The sequence below is a fragment of the Bos indicus x Bos taurus genome, chromosome 24, assembly GCF_003369695.1.
Source record: "Bos indicus x Bos taurus breed Angus x Brahman F1 hybrid chromosome 24, Bos_hybrid_MaternalHap_v2.0, whole genome shotgun sequence".
Taxonomy (NCBI): domain Eukaryota; kingdom Metazoa; phylum Chordata; class Mammalia; order Artiodactyla; family Bovidae; genus Bos; species Bos indicus x Bos taurus.
This window is the reverse complement of record NC_040099.1, coordinates 41,117,007-41,135,184: the sequence shown is the minus strand read 5'-3', so window position 1 is coordinate 41,135,184 and position 18,178 is coordinate 41,117,007. Positions and strand designations below refer to the sequence as shown.

At 47.9% G+C, this 18,178-nt stretch overlaps 1 protein-coding gene across 11 annotated transcripts in view; it reads right to left on the bottom strand.

Annotated features, from left to right (window-relative positions):
* PTPRM (protein tyrosine phosphatase, receptor type M) overlaps positions 1–18,178 on the bottom strand; it is a 666,940-nt gene that overhangs the window by 19,991 nt on the left and 628,771 nt on the right. For 7 of the 11 annotated variants that reach the window (XM_027525884.1, XM_027525885.1, XM_027525887.1 and 4 more), the window contains 7 exons: positions 11,346–11,462; positions 10,617–10,667; positions 5,952–6,106; positions 5,579–5,714; positions 4,281–4,430; positions 3,168–3,341; positions 1,970–2,101 (listed from right to left, as the gene is read on the bottom strand). In XM_027525884.1, coding sequence (XP_027381685.1) covers positions 1,970–2,101; positions 3,168–3,341; positions 4,281–4,430; positions 5,579–5,714; positions 5,952–6,106; positions 10,617–10,667; positions 11,346–11,462 — 915 coding nt within the window. The remainder of the gene's footprint in view (positions 1–1,969; positions 2,102–3,167; positions 3,342–4,280; positions 4,431–5,578; positions 5,715–5,951; positions 6,107–10,616; positions 10,668–11,345; positions 11,463–18,178) is intronic. The other 4 variants (XM_027525889.1, XM_027525890.1, XM_027525893.1 and 1 more) reach the window with 1 other exon arrangement.

Below are 18,178 nucleotides of genomic sequence, written 5' to 3'. Positions count from 1 at the left end.
GGCTCGGTAAGAGCCCAGACAACTGTAGGTTAGGATGCGACTTTAGAATTCAAGTGTTAGTTGCTTAGTCATGTCCAATATTTTGCGACCCCATGGACTGTAGCTGCCGGGCTCCTCTGTCCATGGGATTCTCCAGGCAAGGACACTGGAATGAGTAGCCAGTCCCTCCTCCAGGGGATATTCCCGACCCAGGGATCGAGCCCAGGTCTCCTGCATTGCAGGCAGATTCTTTACTATCTGAGTTCAAGGCTGAGTGACTAACATGCTTTAGAATTCAACAGTGTCGTCCAGAAAGAACGTGTGTAAACCACTGATGTCTGGTTCACTCATACGGAAAAAAAAAACCAAAACAAAAACAGTCTATCACTGCATTTCAGTATTCACATTAGGGGAAAAAAATGATTCTGAAGAGGGAACACTCGCTTATCCTCTGTCTGTGACTAAGCAACCCTGAATGAGTGGAGCCGCATGCATGGCATTGTGAGTTAGAAACCAGAACCCTCTGTCCTATTTCTGGTTGTGTCATGGAGGGTCCCCAGCTGTGGTGTCTGCTTGCTTTTATAAATGGTTGCCACCCATTCTTTGGAGAGGAGAGGATCACCAAGGGAGACTACTGAAATATTTAAGCTTCTTCAGTAAAAAGGACTAGATGAGGACAAGCACGATCATTATTATTTCATTAACTAGCTTTTGGGCTATAGCCTTAACGAGACAATGCATTGCTTCAAATGCAATGAAAAGCATTACAGGACTGAAGTGAAGGTCCATGGCATTTTTGGCAGATTGATGACAATAAAGTGGATTTTAGGAAGGAAAATTTTTGTCCACTTTGGCTGCTGCAATATGTCAGACTTTCATTTTTTTTTTTTATTTGTCTCTGTGAAACAGAAAATTAATTCTGTTCCAGAACAAGTTTATTCTTACAACACACCAAGTTCAAACTTCCCACAAGGGCCTCTGTCACGGTAGGTCAGCCCGTGACTAGAATAGCTGGGCTCTAAAGTGATAAATCCAGCTCCCAGGGCCCCTGGGCTCACTCTGGCCTGACAATTCCCTTTAGGAAAATCCTTCTAACCCCATTACTAATACTGAGTCACCACCGCCCAGTTCTATCTCTCTTTGTATAAGAAGAGGAGCTACGAACAAATCACGTTCATCATTCTCAGTTTTCCTTATCTTCCAGTCTCAGTTTCATTTCTCTTTAATATATCTTTACCAAAGAGTTGACAAAAGTAATTGCTATCCCTTAGATGTGAAAAAGTCTCCACTCTTTTCACCCTGCTAGGCTGACTGCCACCTGTGGGCTCCAGGTGGGCCATGCCAGGAGGCTCGGAGACACTCCCAACCCGGATCCGGGGCTGTGTTAGAGGTTGACGGCCTTTCTCATCGTCTCTGGTCGGCTTGCTTTATGTCCTTCAGCCCCCGGGTCAGTCCTGACTGCCTGTTACCCTGCATCTCTCTCCAGTCAGCATTTCCATCCTTCGAGAACAGCCCAGATTATGACCCTCTGTTTCCCCGTCACTCACACTGTCTCTGAGTTCAGTCCATCTTTTTGGTCTCAGACTATTTTCTGCTGCCATCCCTAATTACACCTGGTTTTTATTATTTTTTGTAAAGTTTTTTTTTTTTGTGTGTGTGTGCAGACTATTTTTAAACTCTTCACTGAGTTCTTTTTTTTTTTACAACATTGCTTCTGTATTTTGTTTTTTTTTTCATCATAAGTCATGTGGGATCTGAGCTCCCCGACCAGGGATCGAACCCACAGCCCCTGCATTGGAAGGTGCAGTCTTAACCACTGGACTGCCAGGGAAGTCCCCCGTCTGGTTTGTAACACAGGCATCTTTGGCTCCCTGTTCTCACCTGGGGTTTGTAACCTGCTGCCAGGGGACTGCATTCTCGATGTGCAAACACAGAAAACACAGACCGGACTGTGGGCCGGGCTCTGGCAGCCGCAGTCCATGCATCTCACCTGGGCAGGGTCCACGTCGTTTAGCATCACCACAGACGTGCAGTGATAATCCAGGACCAGCCTCCAGAAGTCTTTCACCGTGTTTGGCAGAGGATGCTGGGTGACTATGAAAGCCGAGGGCTGTTTATAGCTCTGCAGACGCAAACAAGAGAGATCCAAATGGACCCGGGAGAACGCGACAGGAGGGAGCAAAGTTATTTTGTACACATGGGAGCTTGTGACACAAAACACTGAACATATTTAACAACTGGTGAATTCCATCACCATGGTCCATGCCAAAACAGGCCAAAAATAGACTCATCTGCAGAAAAACAATGCTAAAGTCACCTCACTTTGATACTCAGAAAACTTAATAAGTACCTCCTACAATTTGTTTGGTATTTCTGGTAGAAAGGCAATGTCGACTCTACACATAACTAATTTAATGGAGAAAACTTAACTTTAAAAGATTCATTTTGATATTTGGCAAAACTAATACAATTATGTAAAGTTTAAAAATAAAATAAAATTAGAAAAAAAATATGCATGATTAAGATAGTTCTGTTTCTCCTAAAATCTGTGCACTTATTGTTTAAATGTGTGAGATGGTGTTACTTATTCCTGCCATCCAAGGACACACACGCTTTTGACAGCTCTGCAGAGCGTCAGACAAGCTTAAATACCTTTTTACCAATATCACACCAATAGAATTAAAATTTCTGCATTAGCACTGAAAATCCCCATTCACTTTTCCCATCAATTGAATAGCAAATGCTCATTCAGTTAGAAGTAAATAGACTGACAGGAGGTAATGGGTTGTGTACTATCTGTGCTGACAGGCAATTTCTCCCCCATGTTAATTACTGCCTAAATTAGGAGGAATGGGAACTAAAATAATGCTGCAAACCATATTATCCCACTTCACTGCCTTCCTGACTTAATAGCTGTCTCTTGCTCTCTGGCCAGCAGGTTAAAAAACTGAAGTGCTCAGAGCGCCGCCGACACACCCCTCATTTATCAGTCCTCCTGGACCGGGGTCTCCCAGAGACCAAGGACGTCGGTCCCGACACAGAAGCAGATACGGAGGCAGAAGTGCACTTCGCTGAAAACACAGTTCACAGCTTTAAAGGAAACCAGGGAGAGGACCCAGGTGCTGCCCCCAGAGGAACATCCTGCCGTGCCCTGCCCAGGGAGGGGGTGCGGGGGTTGGGGGGCTCACGTCCATGAGGGCCGCGTTGATGTAGTTGCTGCTCTCGCCGTCGATGGTGATGAGGAAGGGCAGGCAGCGGTCAGGCGGCAGGATGTCCATGCAGCGGTTCTTCTCGTGGTTACGCGGCAGGAGTGCAATGCTGCAGTCTTCCACGCGCAGGGTAGGCGTCACCATGTTCAGGGTCTGGGGGACAGAGCAGGCGCGCTCGGGAAGAGAACCCCGTCTCGTGTGCAGACCTCAGGGGACCCCGTGTCCTGGAGCTGACGACCCCACTCCCCACTCCCTGGACCCCACTTACACAATGAGATTTTTATTTCTCTTTAGTCTTTAGGACTCTGCACGGGCAGACACAAGGACTGCTGTGCGTATGCCAGATCAAGTGCCAATGAGTCCAGCTAGGACTGGACACCGGGGTTTGGAGGAAGAGATTGGCAGGGGTCAGGCTGGAGTTAGGTGGGGAGTCAGGTGCATTCAGACCCAAGGCGAGCATGAGAAATGGCACAGGGCACTCGGGGGGCACTAGTGGTAAAGAACCTGCCTGCGAATGCGGGAGACCTAACAGATGCGAGTTTGATCCCTGGGCCGGGAAGATCCCCTGGAGGAAGGCAGGGCAACCCACTCCAGTATCCTTGCCTGGAGAATCCCATGGACAGAGGAGCCTGCTGGGCTACAGTCCACGGGGTCCTAAAGAGTCAGACACGACTGAATGACTTAGAATGCGTGCACTCTTGCCAGCAAGCACCCTGAATGTGCCTGGCTTGGTCTAGCTGTCGGGGTTACACTGTGGGTTGGTCTGACATCTGCTCCCTGAGCAGGGGTAGGGGTGGGGAGGGCCTGGCTCTGCCAGACCAGTGGGTCTTGATGTGGGGACGCTAACTACATCAGCACATGGTCTGGCCGTCAGGGTGGTGTGTAGGGGGCAGGGCTCAGGCATTCAGTGGGCAGCGGCCAGGGATGCCACTGAACACCCGACAGGACAGCCCCTCGGCCACGGACAACTGAGCCCCCAGCATCAACAGTGCTGAGGCTGAGAAGCCCTGCATGGGCTCAAAGGTTCTGGAGCCGACTCTGAGGCTCTTCTTAGGAGCAAGGTCACAGCCTTATCCCTTTAGCATGACCTACCCGGAATTCCTCCTTGATCTGGCTCGAATTGGTCTGTGGGTCCAGCTTGTTCATGTCATAGTAGAGAGACCTGACCTGGGAAGCGGGCACCGAGGTGTCCCCACAGAGACAGGCTTCCAGAATGGCATCGTGGATGAACACGTACTGCTCCTGGGGAAGCAGAGAAACCAAGGTAACTCCCAGGAACCAGAGGAAGAGGGGAGGTAGCCCCTCGCGGACCAGAGAACAATGGTTCACCCGTCCCAGAGCACGCCTTCCTTCTGGAGAGAAGGCCAGGGAGGGGACCTGGCTGCTCAGAGGGGGCTGTCTCAGGGCCAGTAATCCTGTCATCCTCCAACGGAAGGGCAGGGCATTAGTGATTGGCCATATGCGGAGGCCAGCAGGAGGAGAGGTAAGCAGGGGCTCAGTACAGAAGGCTTCAACACACTGATGGAAACCACTCAGACACTGGGGCTTCCCAGGTGGTACTAGTGGTAGAGAAACCGCCTGTCAATGAAGGAGACATTAGAGATGTGGGTTCGATCCCTGGGTCAGGGAGGTCCCCTGGAGAAGGGAATGGCCACTGACTTCAGTATTCTTGCCTGGAGAATCCCATGGACAGAGGAGCTTGGTGGGCTATAGTTCATGGGATCGCACACAGCTGGACACGACTAAAGCGACTTAACATGCACGCACATTAGTAAAAACATTAATTTCCTAGGAGCAGGGTGGAATACTTTTTCTCAAACACTTAAGTTCCTGAAACACCTTGAATTCTAACTTAGAGAAGTTCCAGAGTGCTTCCAGAAAGTGGGCAAATTCCCACGATGCCAGGCCACTCACTGGACAGAATTTTTAAGGACAGTCAAAAGAGAAGGAAATGCACAGAGATTACCCTTAAAAATCACTCTGCAAATGCCTGCCTATTCTCAGGGGTGGTCTCGCTCTGGTTACCAGCTAGTTTAAAAGACACAATAAAAAGAAACGGTATCGAAATCCTGAAGGCTTCAAAGCGGAGCCTCGACGGGGACCCTTGACGCAGAAGCAAGGGGAAAGCTGGGCTTGGGGAGCAGATTCTGTTACCTGGCAGACTCCTGGCCTTTTTCATGTGTTTATAAGAAAAGAAAGAAAAGGAAGGAAGGAGGAGGGCGGGAAGAAAGGATGGCCATGTGCCTCGCCTTTTCTGCTGGGGGTTTCTGAAAACAGAACCGTGGCTTCTCTCCCCCCGCCCCTTGGCCCTGGGACGTGGGCCTTGGCGGTGGGCGTGGACGGGGTGGGGAGGAGGACAGGGGGAGGAGGGGGGGACGGGGGTTCAGTACCTCGGTCTGCACCATGTTCACCCTCCGAGACCGCAGCTCCCGCACGCAGTTGTAGATGTCCACCACCCCTTCCCGCTCGGCCATGTCCAGCATGATGTCAATGACGATGAAACAGCCGGTCCTGCCCGCACCAGCACTGCACGGACAGGGGGGCTCAGTAAGGGGGGGCAGAAGGGACCCCCGCTGCTGCTTCCTCTTAGATCCTTGCTGGGGTGAAACTCACAGAACGTGGAATGACCACCAGAAGGTATACAACTCAGTGGCGCCTGGCACCCTTGCAATGCTGTGCGACCATTGCCTCTGTCTAGTTCCCAAACATTTCCATCACCCCAAGGGGGCTCGAACCCACTGCCCTCACTCGGCCCCCACTCACCTGCAGTGCACCACCAAAGGGCCTGCGTTGGGTGGGCTCTTGGACTTCACCTGCCGGACAAAGCCCAGCAGCCCGGTGGCGTGGTAGGGGACCCCATGGTCCGGCCAGCCCGTGAAGTGGAACTGTCTGATCTCTCGGATTTCGTGGACGCCTCGCTGCCAGGGGCCGGTCAGCACAGGAGAGAACACAGGGAAATAGACAATGAGGGGCCAGGAGAGCGCCAAGGACCCTCAGCGTCAGGGAGCCTGGGGCTGGGTAACTGACTGCTGGGAAGAAAGTCATTCTCCAAGGTAACACAGACTCTGAGAGCTCATCACAGGGAGGAAGATGTTTGTAGGGGTGGAAGGGGAGGTGATGCTTGGGGAACACGCGAGTTTACAGGTGCAACGGCAGTGAATGGATAGTGGTGGGCGCTGAGACTCCTCGAGCCTCCTTTCTAAGCCATAGGCTCTGTTAACCGTTTGTGTGTCACTCACACCCTATGGTGTGAGGAGCAAGCCCCGAGACACAGATTGGGGGTGGGAGGGGTCTAAGGTGTTTTTATGTCTCAAGACAAGCAGCTGAGATGCAGACTCCTGCTCAGTTCTTCCGTGTCCTGGTGCCATCTGTGCCGGGCACTTGGGCTGTGCACACGCCTATGTGTACAGGAAGGCTCCTAGGACAGCTTCCATCCAGACAGGCCAGAGGACCACTTTTCATTGGAACTCAAGTTTGTTAGAATTCTGTTTCTAATTGGGGTAAACACTGAATCCATGCATCTGGTCACCAACAATCAGATGCAAACGCAGCTCTTCAGGTCTGACTCCAGGGTCTAGAGTGACAGAGGTGTCTTCAGTGGTTGGCTTTCAGGAAGTAGGCATGTCAGCATATACGGACCATGGAAACCAATAGATATTTTTGCTGGAATTCTATGTTAGATCAGTAAACTGAAGAGGGAGGGTGGTCTGCCATACAACTGAAGGGGAGGCAGAAGGAAACAGACTTCAAGCATTTTTTTAAAATTTACTTTTGTTTTGAGAATAACTAAGTTGATTTATGGGCTTCCCTGATGGCTCAGGGAATCTGAGCTGCCAATGAAGGAGACATGGGTTCCATCTCTGGGTTCAGGAAGATCTCCTGGAGAAGGAAATGGTAACCCACTCCAGTATTCTTGCCTGGAGACTCCCATGGACAGGAAGCCTGGTGGGCTATAGTCCATGGGGTTGCAAAGAATTGGATGTGATTGAGCAATTAAGTACTTTAAATTGATTTTTATCCATTTTTTTCTTCCTAACTATGAATCTATGCAGGAAGACTGTGTTTTAAAACAAGAGTCTGTTTTGAAAACAATTACTTCCAGAATCAAGGCTGCAGGTAACCTGAGATAAAACTTGACTTTCCCCCTTCTCTCTTTCTAGCACTGTTTCCTGGACACCATCTCTGTGTTAGGCCCTGGGGGTGGTCTTACTATCTCAACACAAACCGTCCAGGAACCCTTTGTTCACCATCAGTCACAGTTTGTGGAAACTTAGCCAGGAAGAAATTTATGTGCTTTGAAAGATCAGAAGAGGCCAACAACTATATGTTCTAAAGATAAGAGTTGTCTGCTATCAGGGCGTTCATTTGTCTTGGTTTAATAACACAGAAGTGTGGAAGCTTCATTTCTCTTAGAAAATCATGCTGTTCTTTAGTTGGTTTAAGCATTAAGGAATTAAGCCGTCAGGGATTCACAAAGGAAAATCAACACTGTCATCTGCTAAATACGCTCTGTGACCTCAGAGCAAGATTCCTAGGTGGTTAGGAGCCCACATTTCCTCTTGCTGAAACCATGATGACAGTTGGCCAAAGCCTCCATCAGAAGACAAATGGTGAGGTTGTGCCACCCGAGTGCTCCCCTGGTTTACGTAGGACGACGGCACAAGGGTGGTCCCAGGAAAGGGGATAGCCTATAACAAATATTTCTTCATTCCAAAGAGGACAAGAGAGCACTTATGTCCCCGATACACTGTTAATTTTAATTTTTTTGAGCACTTCTTTTTCTAGGTTTCAGATCTAGCATCCCCAGATTCTGAACTCCATCCATCATGGGGTGGGAAAGGGGCGGCCAACTGATGCAAGGCTTATTCTCTTAGCAGGGTAAATGTCAGTGTCTGGGATGCAGCAAACCTCTTTCCAAAATAAACCTTGATCTCTAATGTGCTCACTACTGATGAGACGAGCAATGGAGTGGCTTCTGAGTCACTTCTCACTCTTGTTCACGGATGCGGCAGTTCCCTCTTATGCTGTTTTGTAATATATTTGGGGGGATAGATCATAGATGTGATTGGTGATCACAGCCCCAACATGTTGCAAGTTGATATCAAGTATATTTTTGTTTTTCATTAACAAGATTTTGTTGTTGTTCAGTTACTAAGTTGTGTCTGACTCTTTGTGACCCCATGGACTGTTGCATGCCAGACTCCTCTGTCCTCCACTGTCTCCCAGAGTTTGCTCAACAAGACTTAATGTGGTATAAATCAGTATCATCATTATATATATAAATTGTAATAAATATTAATGCTATGTAAAGGTGTCTGTATAGCCAAAGCTATGGTCTTTCCAGTAGTCATGTATGGATGTGAGAGTTGGACCACAAAGAAGGCTGAGCGCCAAAGAGTTGATGCTTTCGAACTGTGGTACTGGAGAAGACCCTTGAAAGTCCCTTGGGAAGGAGATCAAACCAGTCAATCCTAAAGGAAATCAATTGAATCTTCATTGGAAGGACTGATACTGAAGCTGAAGCTCCGATACTTTGGCCACCTTAGGTGAAGAGCCAACTCATTGGAAAAGACCCTGATGCTGGGAAAGATTGAGGGCAAGAGGAGAAGGGGCGACAAAGGATGAGATGGTGGGATGGCATCACTGACTCAATGGACATGAGTTTGAGCAAGCTCCGGAAAATAGTGAGGGATAGGAAAGTCTGGATAGGAAAGTCTGCTGCAGTCCATGGGGTCACAGAGTTGGACACAACTTAGTGACTGAACAACAACAACAGAAGGTGTGGTATTTACTTCATTCTCCTTGTACTTTAATGGGAAGGAAGACGCCTAGTAGAGCCTAATCCAGAGAGTGTGCTTGATAAATAAGTGTGGGATAATGAATCCCTAGGTGCGTGTTCTTTCTGACAGGTTTCAGGCCATATTCCTGCTTTTCTGAGCCCCAGGCACCTCCTTGCAGAGGGAATTTGGTGTCTGTAGCCAACTTCCTTGCTGCCAGCATCAGTGAGGATAGATTCCCCTGACAGCTTAGATCCACAGAAGCTTTTCAGCTGTCTTCCTCTAGCCAGGATGGGCACTTTGTCATTTAACATCTGTTCAGCTCCGGGTCATCAGCCTCATGGGAAAGGAGAGAGGACCACCCCATGCAAAACAGGCATTGATCAGTTTCAAATTGCAAACCTTCCTGCTTGTTTGCAGAATGAAGCCCAAACCTATTTTTCACCTTTAGGTCCCTTGATGTAAATCCTCTCAAAATAGAATCAGAACTGCAGGACTCGCAAAGCACACACTTCACTTGGCTGTTTCTCTCTCTCTCTCTTTTTTTTTTTTAAAGTTTCCTTTCTAATGAGGAAGTTTAAAACCTACAAGAAGTGCTCCGCAGAAGTACTAACGATTTGTTTTCCTTAAAGATTCCAATTGCTGGTTAGAAAATCACTAACATGTCATTCTGATTTCCCCAAATGCTTTAACAAGCTCCTCATCCTTCCTTTCCTTCCACCAGCTCTTTGCTGGCTGTCTTAGGACTAAAATACCTGGGTGTTTCAGAAACATTTCTGTGCAGCTGGGATAGAGAACACTAAGAGGTTAAAAAAAGAGCAAAGAAACAAACAAATCCTTCCTTTAGCCACTGAGATGCATTTTCAGCTTATTAGAGAGCTGACTATTGTTCAAAGAACTCCATGTTTAAGTGATGGCTTTCGGATGATTTTTTTTTTAAAGAAAAAAAATATTCGGGGTCTTTTATCACTATCTGTTTTAATGCAGTTATTCATGAGTGCTCTTGCCAAGAGCCATACAAAAATCCTCCATATGCTTTTCTTTTTTTCCCTCCTGATTCTGCCTAAAAAGGAAAAAAAAAAAAAAAAAACTGACATCAAAGTGTGAGGTTCAGAACTTAAAGAATTGAGTCAACCAGAACTCCACATTCTTTGAAGTCTTCAAGCCTCCTGTCTGCTTATTAAAAAAGACAGGCTAAGGGAAAAAAAAAAATGCTAAATAGTACGAGAAACAGATTAAAATAAACGAAAGTCTCTTCAGCCTTGTGATTCTATGACAAATAGGGTTTTGAAAGTCAGGAGAGGTGTTAAAAACATTGGGGTAAATGAGCCAGGAAGCAAACGCTGCCATTTCTTTATTCCCCACAACTGGTCTCGTTAGTCTGGAGACTGCGTTGATATCCAGGGGGAAGAAGGGCTGGAACCAACTGCCCAAAGGTTCACTTACAACGCTGGGGTCTCTAAGGGAACCCACCACTGGGCAACTCGTGCCAGCATCGCTAGGTGCAGCGTAGGGCTTGGCTGCAGAGAACCAGCTCTGGACAGAAGCCTGGGGACTCCACAGACAACGCCAGGGGTCCCCTTCTTGGAGGACAGCAAGGCAGAGAACTCGCCGGACACATCATCTCCACTCCCCGCCCCCCGCAGCCTACCTGTGACACTTCTCGGGATGGACTGCAGTGTGCTTCTCCTCCGGGCCCTCCCTATGTCGGCAGAAAGAGGGGGGTAAGGAGATTCCCTGTTATGCTCAGAGCAGCAGCCCCATCCATGCGCATGGGATGAGCATTTGGGATGCCGCACCCGCAGGGACCAAGGGCTGAAACCAGCATGGGAGTGAGTGAATGGAGAAGCTGGTTCATGCAGAAGCATCCCACGTCTACAGAAAAAGTGTCTGTTTCCAGGCAGACACTTCCACCTGGAAAGTCCATCATCTGCATGAAACCACAGGCTGAGAAAGGCTTGAGGACGTGAAGGGTATCCAGGAGGAGTTAGAACCCGTGTCTCCACACTGATGCTAACTCAGTACCAGGGAACCCACATGGACATACAGCATGAAGGACATTTATCAACTGCCTCTGAACAAGGAGAGAGAGACGGGCTGAACAATACCAACCAGGTTGAAAAGAAAAAGGAAGTGGACACCTAGGTGTATCTTTTGGATTAGCGGCAAAATACATATTCCTATGAAATGGGAATGATTTGCTTCAAAGATGGAAGTGAGGTGCTGCAGGACCAGAAGGTAGGATGCAGTCCTGAGTCATCACTGGCTACAGCCTACCTGCGTTCAGGTGAGACCACAGATGAATTATCCCGGATAAGTTAATGAGGCTGGTATCACTAATGTCTGACTGTAGCTTTTCAAAAATAGTGTGAAAGCTTACCTTTTCAACAGCAAATGTTCTTATCACATATTCTGCCAGTAGCTCTGTTTCTATTAGGGTAACTTTAATGTCTTTATAGATCTCCGTGTCATCTGGCCAGTATTTGCAGCATTTGACCTTTAGAAAACACAAAGGAAATGAGGCTAAAGTGGGTTTTTTTTTTTTTTTTTTTTGGAGTTCTCTAAATGATGGGTCACAGTATAATTTATAGGATACAATTTGTGCACAAAATCAGAAATATAGCTTAACTTTGTTCTTTTTAGATCACCTGTATATTTTTTTCTCTCCCCAGAATAAAACACAATTTGAGTCATGGGAGGAATAAAACCTAGGAAAATGGTCTAAAGTTAACAGATTGTATTTATACTGCAAATATCCCAGTTACAGTAACCATTCATTTCCTGTCTATTTCTACTCAGGAGTGGCCTGGAAAAATAAACTACAAAAGGTGGCTTGCAATATTTTAGCTCCTCTGAACTTTAAATTTCTTCTAGTTTTAGAAATTGATGGAACATTTTGGAGGAGACCGAGCAGGAAATTGGAGCCAAAAGTCAAGATTAGAGATTTTTTTTTTTCTGAAGAAGGCAATAACTATGTGTTTTTCTCAAGTTACAATTGCAGATTCATTTTTTGTCTAAGTAAATTCAGTGTACAAAACCTGGTGAACTCCCCGTGTTAATGATTTCTTCAGTCACCCAAGCATAAAACCTGGAGATCCTTCTCCAAAACCCAACCAAGTGCCAAGTCGAGCAAGCGGTTGAAACAGCTTTCAAATACGTTTTCCAGCTTTTTATTCCCTCCGCCACCATCTTCGTTAAGGCTCTGCTAACTTCCTGTGTGGACATCCCCTCCTCAAGAAGCTGCAAAAACCCTTCCAAGTGTGGTCCCTCTGGCACTGACTTGCTCTGCTCAGTAAACTTCTATTTCCAATGACTGCCCATGAAATTAAAGAGAAATTAACTTTGGCCTGGCATGTACAGGTCTTTTTTGTACTTGGCTACAACTAGACTAGCATCTTCATTCTTATATTTTTATTACCCTTCTTTCGAGCCACATGTATTTTATGTTCAGAGACAAGTGGTCTGCCTGATCCCCCAGCAGACCTCACGGTCCAGACTCTTACTCAGGCCCCTCCCAGTCACACAATTTGTCCAGCTGAACATTTCATCTGTTCTTTGAAGAGTATCTCAAATGCCACACCCCTTCAAAGTCTTTCCTCCATGGGTGTGAGCTCTCTGTTGATGGTCCGATAGGACGTGCCAGTTCTGTTGCTATGACACCGGGTGAGGGCCTGCTTATTACCTGCAGGCAAGCAGAGGGCTTTCTATTGCTTATTTCTGCCCCTGGGGTCCAGAGGAGCGGTCATTAGGAGAAAGGAAGCCTCCTTCCAAAGAGATGCTTGTGGGCAGCCTTCTTCGAGCAGAGGCACCTGGCTGGGCGTGTCCAGAAGCAGCAGCGGAGCCATTCTGCATCCCGCCCTCCCATCTCATCTCCCAAAATATCCTGAAATGGCTTGCCACATCTGTTTTCAGCCTACTCAAAAGCTTTCTAAATTGGGTTCACTTTAGTATCTTTTTAACTGCTTGGACTTGTGTCAAGAGGAAAGTATGTTTCCTTCTGGATGCAGGCTCTCCAGTCGGAGGAGTCGGGGCTTGAGTCGCCTCCTGGCCTTTATGTTCTGCGGACATGGATGTTTAGACCAGTGGTTACCGGGTGTCTGTTGGAGCCCAGGCGTGGAAGAACCAGATGCTCCTCTCCTCTGACCATGCTGCCCCGCTGCAGCCCAATGCTCCCCGCACGGCCTCACCACCTAAGGCACCGGACAGTCTTCAGCCCAGAATGCCAGTTACCCGGCGTCTCAGCGCCGCTTCCATCCGGCCATCACTCAGGCACCCTGTGGCTGAGGCTGCTGCCTGCCCGTCATTGTGGAGGGTGGCGGGGGTGCATGATGGGCTCCTGCCTCCAACGGGGCATGGTTGCTGGCTTTAAAATTCACAAACGTGAAACAGTACAGGAAGCAGAATAACTCCTGGATTTCTAACTGCCTTCACAAAGGGTCATTTTTAGCCAGCAGCCCAAATGATCCCATGTACAATAAAATCAGAGACCCCCGGACACTCAGGCTGTAGCTCCCAGGCTGGCCACACATTACTGTGACCTTCAGGGTGTCTTTGGAAGAGGGCATGGCAACCCAGTCCAGTATTCTTGCCTGGGGAATCCCACGGACAGAGGAGCCTGGTGGGGTTGTAAAGAGTTGGGCATGACTGAGCATGCTTGCATGCACGCAGGAATTAGGAAAGCGTCCTGTGACTTGGGGGTGGGGAGAGCTTCCCACCCAGTAGAGCTGAGAGGAGCCACAGAGACAGTTTCCAAACACTTCTCTTCCAGAGTATCACAACTGTCAGACCCAGCTCTTCCTGCCTGGACTCTGCTTTGAGACCCTGGGTTCTCATCACCGTGACCTCATCAGTGGCCAGCTCGAGGGGTAAGCCAGCAGGGGCCAGAGCCGGCCTACCCGCCCCCTGCTTCCTTATCACCCTGGCTCGAGTCCTGAAAGGAGGGAACAAGAGGCCGGCCCAGGGACTGAGAGGGACTCACTCCAGAGACGAGTGGATGGTGGCTGGGAGAGGCTGCGGACAGGTCCCAAGAGCAGAGCTCTTTGGAGGAGGGGCTCACGGTCAGTTATGCTGTCTTCAGTCTCTCCAGGCCCGGCTTCAGGGACAGATACCGAACAGACAGCCCTGAAATACTTTAGCTGTCTTGCCTCTTGGGGTGGGAGGGAGTAGGAGGGCAAGGGGCAGGAAGAAAAGACACATCCGATGGCAGCATCCTCCATTCGTATCCCTGATCACAAGTGGCTCTGTTTCGTGGATACTCCTGTATCACCAGCTCTTCGGGCGGCAGGACGGAGGCTGGGGCAGACCGTAAAGGTCTGTTTCTGTGCTCTGTGCTGGGCCAAGGACTCATTTTGATAAAGAGTCTGTGATCATGGAGGATGAAGTCAGCCCTTCATTTTGGCCACCACTGCCCCACTGAACAGATAAAACCATCGAGGAGGCGGCAGGCAGGAAAAAAGACAAAGGCACTGGTACAAGTTTTGATCCACTAAGGGATTTTCGGGCAGACTTTTTCTAAAAAGACATCCAGAGAGAGTGACCACAGTTCTATTAACAGCTGTGTCAGGGGCCAGCTGAGCGTGGCTTTGCTGGGCACGCTGTTGACAAGAGTGGGGACGTTGCAGGGAAGCACAGTGACTGAAGAGCCCTGGTTAAGAGCCACCTGCCAGCGAAGCTTCCAAGAGAACAGGTCTATAGTGTGCAGGACTTTTTGTCTTCAACAGAGATCCCACAGCAATGAGAACATTCACTCGGTTAAATATCCAGATTTCTCTGGCCCCTGTGTGATGAAGTCAGATGGAGGTGCACTTGCGTTTTTCTTGCTGACTTGTGTTGCAGCTGATGATGGGTACCGCTGAGCCTCAGGTTTCTCATGCACAAAATGGGACTGTAGCATTGTTTTTAGGGAGACTGGAGAGTAAGTGAGACCGTCTGCCTAAAACAGTACCTGGCCTGCCCTAGGTTCCCAGCTCCTCCCTCCGACACCTGCCACATTCGGCCCTGCCCTCTCCTCTGGGAAGCACATCTGAAGCCTGCTTTAACTGCTAGAGGTCTGGATGGTGTGAATCTGGGAGAATCACTTCACGGCACCAGCAAGTCCCTCTTCAGGCTCCTGCCTCAACCTCCTCCTGCAGGGCTTCTGGTTTTCTATCTGGTCTTCCATTAGCATCTCTTAATGAAGAGATTATTCAATACTTAGAATACATACAACATCACATCCTTATCCGTAACATTTCATCTGCTGTAAAGAAACAAGTGGCCCGATGCCTCCTGTGGAATTCCAAGTGTCATCTTGCAGACCTCCCTGGTAAATGTCCTGTTCCTTTTCTCTCCTACCTAACTCGATGACAAATCATCAGCACTTTGAAGAAACACATATACCCAGGCTGCTTGTTCCTCACCTTGTTCAGCAGATTGGCCTTGACTTTTAGCCATTCCTGAAATTTAAATCATCCTGCGGAAGGATGGAGACTTGCTACCACCGAGGACAATGATTGGCGTGTGTCCCTCTCTTGGTGCCTCCATTCTTCAGTTGTAAAATGGGATAGTGCAGACTTTGCCTGTTTTCCTAGTTTTATCTTAAAGTTACAGAGGAAGGCAAGGCTTGAATCAGCTACATTAATATGATGGTTGATGGTGTATCAAAATGCAGAGGAATACTTACTGAATGAGTATAAATTCATCAAAGGTTAAGGCTATCTTTACTCAGGTCACAAAATGTCAATCTTAAATACCCAATTCGTTAAAAAAAAAGATCGATGAAAGTTCGATCTTTTTGAATCATGAGAGTTCAAGACAGAAAAATTTCAGTAATGCCTACAAAAATAATCTCTCTTCCCTTTCACGTACGAACTGGATGTCTTGGAACAACTTAAGAGATTCTGTAAAAAAACTATTATTTTGTACTGCTACATATTACCTACGTTATTATTATTATTATTTTACTATTAAACTATTTCCACATGTTATTAAGGGGAAAATCTTTCCTCTCTCTTACTTCTTCCATTGACCTTGGATCTGGTGGGTTTTTGTAGAAAAGCAAGTGTTCTTTGTATTAAGGCTCCAGGTGCACTTGGAACCTTAATACATCTTCCTTGTAGGTGAAGAAGTGAAAGTGTTAGTCGCTCAGTCATGTCCGACACTTTGTGACTCCATGGACTATAACCCGGCAGGGTCCTCTGTCTATGGGACTCCCCAGGCAAGAATACTGGAATGGGTAGCCGTTCCCTTCTCCAGGGGATCTTCCCAACCCAGGGATCAAACCTGGGTCTCCTGCATTGGCAGGCAGATTCTTTACCATCTGAGCCACCAGGGAAGCCCATCTTGTATGTGCATTAGAGCTTATTCTGACATCCAGTGTTCATCTTAACTTTTTTCTTTTGTTACTCTTTTAGTGACACACGTGAAAGGAATTTCAAGACAATCTCTTTGGGAAGATGATAATCTTTAAAGCATCCATCAGTTCCCTTGCATCCATTATATATTGATGGGGGTGAGCATCTCTGGTTTCTTGGCTCCAAGACCCTTTACCACCTGTTATCAGAACTATTCAGGGCAGCTCAACAATCATCTTCCTACATTACTCCGAGACCTCATTTGGATTTTTAATAAACAGTTACATCCTAATGAAGTCTTCATCAAACTGACTAAATATGTTTAGAAATCATTAGCTTAAATTACCAGTGCAAAAAAGAACCTCCTTTGGGAGAGCCCCAGACTGGGTTCCCAGACTTTTGGCAGATGAATTAGTACAACAACACAGCGGAGTCGGTGGGAGTTCCTGGGAACCAGGCGCTGGATAAAGAGCTTGGGGTCCCTCCGGTGGGTTCATTAAAGAGGGAAAACAACCACAACATCCGACGCAATTTACATGCCAGGTGTGCGGCTGTCGGCAGGTGCCAAGGAAACTGACAAGCGTCCCTTCCCACAACACACGGGCTGCGGGGGATGCGCAGGGGCGACCAGGAAGCCTTAGATAATGACGGGTCCTGGCAGGTGTATGGGGGGAGCCCTGCAGGAGGGAAGTGTGGTTTCTGAGTCCTCTGCACAGGTGCTGGGACCGGAGGCCTCCCAGAGGCTCCAACAGGGGCAATTACAGCGGCCTAATGCAGGGCGCTCCGGGGCAGAGATCCGGGGAAAGCTGCTGGGCTCTGACTTAATGAATCAAGTCTGTGTAAACAAACAGCGTCGGCCTGGCTCATGCCTGATTCATGAAGCACCCGCTGCTTGCACTCAACATGGTAAGCAGCTAGTTGCTGCCCTTAAAAACCATGTCATTTTCATTTCTTCAGTGGTTTGTCGTCGCTGTTTCCAAGCGTGGAACGTGGGCATGTCGTCTCTTGACAAATGTGCAGGATGAACAATGGGAAATGGCCTGGAATGAGGTATGACCTTTTCCCAGAGGGCATGTGACCTCTTGTCAACACCCCCAGATCGCACCAGACGTTTCAAGGACAGACGCCATGAAGCACATCACTAATTGAATTCAGGCCAGTCCACGGGGCTGATGGTGGCAGGGCAGGACTCTTAGAGCTTACCACGTCCCTGCAAACTGGGTGAGGATCTGGAAGGATTTTTTTTTTTTTAAATAAGCTTACCAGACCTAAAATTCCTGAGTTCTGTGAGGCTGTGGGCTTCCATTTAAGGCTGAACTTGAACCGTGGCCCCTGCTCTCCCCTTCAGCTGCACACTATTAGCTGAAGTGTCCATGGCTATTTGTCAGAAAGAATTGTTTCCATCAAAAATGTCAATAGGGGCCACCTTGCATGGGACGGGTCCTGATGGAAGGAACAGAGGCCACCTATTTATTCCAAGGCAGGCAACTCAGAGTGAAGCCTGCATCCCACTAAAAGGTGCTGCGTCCAACAGACAGTGGGCTCTAGGGTCTGCGGCTTTTTCACTGGAATAATTTCACAGCATGGTCTTCCTTTGATCTGTTAGCCAAACACCATGCTGTCCCGATCTTTCCTTAAAGAAAGAGGGTTTATCATATGAGAACAGCTCATATCTAGTCACTGGGTCCTGAGACAGCACATTTTGAAATTTCAATTAAGCAAAAAATACGCACATGCCTTTATTTAAAGAAAAATCCAGTAGTGGTTGTTATTTTTAATAATTACTTACTTTTCAAAATAATTTATCTTGGGATTATTTTAACTGAAGTGAAGTGAAGTTGCTCAGTCGTGTTCAACTCTTTGCGACCCCATGGACTGTAGC